This window comes from Anopheles ziemanni, chromosome 3, assembly GCF_943734765.1.
Source record: "Anopheles ziemanni chromosome 3, idAnoZiCoDA_A2_x.2, whole genome shotgun sequence".
In the NCBI taxonomy this organism is placed as follows: Eukaryota; Metazoa; Arthropoda; class Insecta; order Diptera; family Culicidae; genus Anopheles; species Anopheles ziemanni.
In genome coordinates this window covers 17,555,844-17,560,325 of record NC_080706.1, presented here as the reverse complement: position 1 = coordinate 17,560,325, position 4,482 = coordinate 17,555,844, and the positions used below count along the sequence as shown (strand labels likewise).

The 4,482-nt window shown below is 41.8% G+C and overlaps 1 protein-coding gene across 1 annotated transcript; it reads left to right on the top strand.

The window, feature by feature from the left end:
- Window positions 1-1,054: 1,054 nt before the first annotated feature.
- LOC131284246 (CLIP domain-containing serine protease B4-like) lies at window positions 1,055-2,082 on the top strand. Its single transcript, XM_058313100.1, has 3 exons — window positions 1,055-1,120; window positions 1,180-1,418; window positions 1,512-2,082. The coding sequence occupies exons 1-3, from the start codon at window positions 1,055-1,057 to the stop codon at window positions 2,080-2,082; spliced, it is 876 nt and encodes a 291-aa protein (XP_058169083.1).
- The last annotated feature ends 2,400 nt before the right edge of the window (window positions 2,083-4,482 follow it).

Genomic DNA, 4,482 nt, shown 5'->3' with positions numbered 1-4,482 from the left:
AGAGTCAAGGAGACTTACTTCCAAATTGTTTGTTTCTTAGTTGGGTTAATTAAGTGAATGTATCTGTGAAGCACATGTTTTCTTACGAAATGGAAAAATAATAAACTGATTGTTTTTCGTCAGCAATAAATCATCAACCATAATATTTTAAAGGGCTTGTCATTGGAGTAAATAAGTAGATGCCGTGTTGGGAGATAATTATGGCCATGAAAAGAATTCAAGTTCATTCAATATTTTTTATGTTTCCAGCAGACCTGACGATTGAGAACTAAGAACACAAGCTCGGGCTCGGCAGCGGCACGAATGCATCATGCTTCATTTCGAACCTGAGCTAGACATACGATAAATTTGTCAGTGTTCAAAAGGATAATATGTGCATGAAATACATTAAAAATCGATGTTTTTGCCACAAAAATAATTCCAATTAATATGAGAATAGAAGGGTAACAATAATTTTTATAAAGGATGGGTCTTCTTCTTCTTCTATGTGTGTGTAAATTTCGTAAAAACCCACTACACCATAACTACCAATAACTTTGCTCAACGATAACAATATATTACGAGTTGAATGTATTTTTTTCTGTTGTTGATCGTCATCGTCGTTCGATGGGGAAACCTTATCTTTTTTCAAAAACATTGCAGTGGTGTTGCCGTCTGCTGCGCGATAACACCTATGGTAATGCAATTTAGCTTGTATAAATTAGTTTCAAATTGCAAAAAAACGTGCAGGAGCAAGCTTGCCCGTGTTAACTCTAAACAGTTCGTTCTCAGTGGTCAATGTTAGGTTGGAACGGTTAAACAGCTATTATCGAAGCTAGAAAATGGCTGCACTACACTTAGGCCTGATTATTGTAACCTTGCTGGAAATGGTGGCACTATGTGTCTCATCACATGGTGAGGATCTACGATTTGAAAGTAAATTGATCTGTCTCGGTTAGTACATGATCAAATGTTTGCAGCCACCGGAGATGCTTGTGTGGGGCCATCCGGACAGAGTGGAAAATGTGTTTCCGTTGACACATGTGCAGCGTTTTTAAAAACCGTAGGCCAGAAAATGGTCTCCCTGGAAGAGGAGGATTTGACAAACAGTCACTGCGCCAATGATAGCTCCACGAATCTGGTATGTTATTCTCTAGTCAATATTGAGAGGTCTCTTCCATTGAATGAGTTCTACCACAGGTATGTTGTGTTGGGTTTAGAGGAACGCTCCCTCAATATCCACTGTGCGGGTCGTCAGAACCACACCGGTTAGTGTTGAATACCTACACGGATGCTGATGACTATCCATGGACCGCACTGATTCAGTACGAAAACCTTCGTGGTGAATTGGAGCTCATGTGCAGTGGAACATTGATTACCAAACGATACATCGTGACAGCTGCACACTGCGTGTCAAACCTTCGCGGAGGTATTAAAGTGTGAGTATGAAGATGTTACTTACTTACCAAACAAATGTTTGCATTACTTATAACCGTTAACCGTTGCATTACTTATAACCGTTATTTTCCTAGCCATCGTGTACGTCTCGGTGAGTGGGAGATAAACTCAAATGTAGATTGCAATCAGAAGCAATGTGCAGGGCCTCCAGTTGACATGCAAATCGAAAAGATCACCAAACACAGGGATTACAATCGGCGCAACCATCTGCATGACATTGCACTCGTTCGCTTCACCAGTGACGTGAACTTTTCCGACACTGTTCAACCGATCTGCCTTCCAACGTTGGACTCGGTCGTCGGAAACAAAAGTCTGATCACTGGTTGGCTTCGAGATAGCGCGATAGGCGCACTAGATGGCAAGAAAATGTATCATCCGGTGAACATTAATGGCTTTGAGGAATGTTCCCCGATATATGAACAAAAATCGGTAACCCTCCAATCGACTCAACTTTGCGTAGACATGGGAGCGAGTTGGAGCAAGTGTAAGGATCATGCAGAAGGCACGCTCATGCAGGGAAACGGAAGTGCATGGTTCTTGGCAGGAGTTGCCAGCTTTGGAACGATAGCTTGTAGTTCTGATACCCCGGTCGTATACACCAACATATCGGCGTATGTGGATTGGATTCGCGACAATATTTACTAGCAATTGGTACATAGTTAAGGTACGGCAATAGGTGAAAATATGACTATATAATTGATTTCACAGTGGATTACATTGGACCTCAAACATTGTAATGGAATTTAGTAACGGTTTAGTTAGGCTTACTGTCAATTTATTGTTTTTAAACACATTCAAAATGTTATCAAATGTAATATGATTCGCAAATTTGTTTTATAAAATTTGCGTATTAGGTTTAAATCAAATAAATGTTAACACTAAAAGTTACAGTTAATAGAATGTTAATCAATAATCATGCTTTTTGTGGATAGTTGAATGGCATAACTAGAAAAGATATGAAGTAAAGTGGTTGAATTGTAAGTTTGAGTAAAACGGTACATGAAGACACATGAGGATTGCATTATGGCAAACATTTCGAAAGAAAAAGCTGAAAAATTTTAGGAAATCGTTTGATTTGCAGTTTGTTAAATTTTTTTTTCTTATAGTTTATTTTTCAGAATGTTTTGTGGAATGAAGAATGAGGAATGTTTAAAAACTTAAGGACTTCACTTTTTTACATTTTCTTACATTTTTATTTTCTTGTGAAAAAGATAAGATGAGAAATGGTTGATTGAAAATGGAAAAGGTTTAGTATAAGTATGAGAAACAAACTATTGTATCGCGCTTTTCTCTTTCAAGCGCGTTACAAAATGCGATGTTCCAAAGTAGCAATTACTAGAGTAGTGCATGCCAGACAGGTTAAATAAATGACTTTACTCCATCCTTAAAGCAACATAAAATGGCTCAGCGTAAGCGAGCGATAACTCTTCAGACGATTTGTTTCCTCCTCTTCGGTGGGCTAATTTTCATTGCGAATTTCAGCGTGAAACTTGATTCGCCGTATTTCTTTACCAGGTTCCTTCCACCGAAGGTGATGCGTCATTTTGCCGTTCCATTTTGGACACGGGGTGGAAAGGGAAGGGCTACGCAGATGGCAATCTCACCGTGGCGTCGTAGATCAAGCCGAACGGCACATCTTACTAGCCTTTACGTCGCCCGTTGGCCACGGTTCAGAACCAGGTGGAAGCATTCTTCACCGGGACGCTCATTCCCGGCGCAACGGAGGTGAAATAAATCACAACCGTGCCGTACATAGTGTGGATGATGTGCCCGCTGGACAGGTAAATTACATCCTTCACCGATGGGAGTCGGAGCGTTCAGTAGAATCGATTGTGTTGAAATTATTGCTGGCGGGCCGCCACGGTAAAGCTCGAACGAACTTAAACGTTGGAAATGAATGGTAGCCTGCTTGCAAGTAGTTAGATTTCCTTCGTACCGAAAACGATTTCCTTGTCTTGGAGGGAAACATTCAAATTTCCCGCCACCTGCCGTAGCGTTTTACCTGTTGAAGCATAAGCAACCGAGCGCCTCCATCGACCAACGTGTTTCCAACACGCCAGGAGCTCAGACACGACTAAAAAACCGGGAGCAAAATCGCCTATAGTAACTCACTGGCGACACTCAGCCGACCAAACGACATCGCGAAGGGGAGCACACGATGGCGTTCGGGCATGAGATAAACACCGGTTCCAGTGTGGAGCGTGCGATTAGTTATCATTCGCTACGGCAACCGAACGGTTCGCTGACGGTTCAGTTCTACGTGCAGCTGGCGACTAATCTAAAGCGTTACGGTGCGTTACGTCTCGGGGCGATCGTTCTGATTAGAAATTAAACAATGTAGTGAAGAATAAAGTTGATTTTTGGTATACTTTGTGGGAAAAGTGATAGTTAACGGTAGGAGCTGCTTCGATGAGTTGTTGAAAACAAAATGATAGAATAAGCAGTGTAGCAAACGCTCCAGCATACAGTTTAAGATATTATATTGTTCGGTGCTGAAAAGTGGTAGAAGTGATGCATTAATTAAATCAACCACGATCCATAGAGATCCGCCAAACCGGTGATGTCTCTAACGTCACGGGTGTGTCCAAAGACGGGCGTGCTGGCGTGGGAAGCTGCACTTGTTGAATTCATCAGGCCAATTGAAGCAAGTGTGGCCATCGTCGTTTCCTTCGCGCGGGTGCGATATTTTTACTTTGATCCGAGTAACACGCAGAAGTGCCTGCTTTAGTGCCTTTAAATTTAATTTGTGATTGGAAAATTAAAATATTTGCGCCACGTGACACCCAACCTTGCAGTGAACCCTTTAAACGGAGAAACGTATCGTACATCGCAGACGTGTTTAAAGTTGTATCTGTTTGGGATCGTTCTGGCAAGTCGGCCGAGGTCGGGCGTACGAGCAGTCGATTCGATCAAGTGAAGTGCTGCGTAAAATTCGCAATCAAATGTCGGTTCAAAAATGCGATTATTGCTTTCGTCATCATCCAGATACGATGGACGCGGGAGGATGCTAAGAGCTTGCAAAGCATAATGCAAAGTGAACCACCA

Coding starts and splice junctions, on each gene's coding strand:
- LOC131284246 (XM_058313100.1), top strand. CDS start 1,055: ATGGTCTCCCTGGAAGAGGAGGATTTGACAAACAGTCACTGCGCCAAT. Junction 1,121..1,179: donor ATGATAGCTCCACGAATCTG/GTATGTTATTCT, acceptor GTTCTACCACAG/GTATGTTGTGTTGGGTTTAG. Junction 1,419..1,511: donor CTTCGCGGAGGTATTAAAGT/GTGAGTATGAAG, acceptor TTATTTTCCTAG/CCATCGTGTACGTCTCGGTG.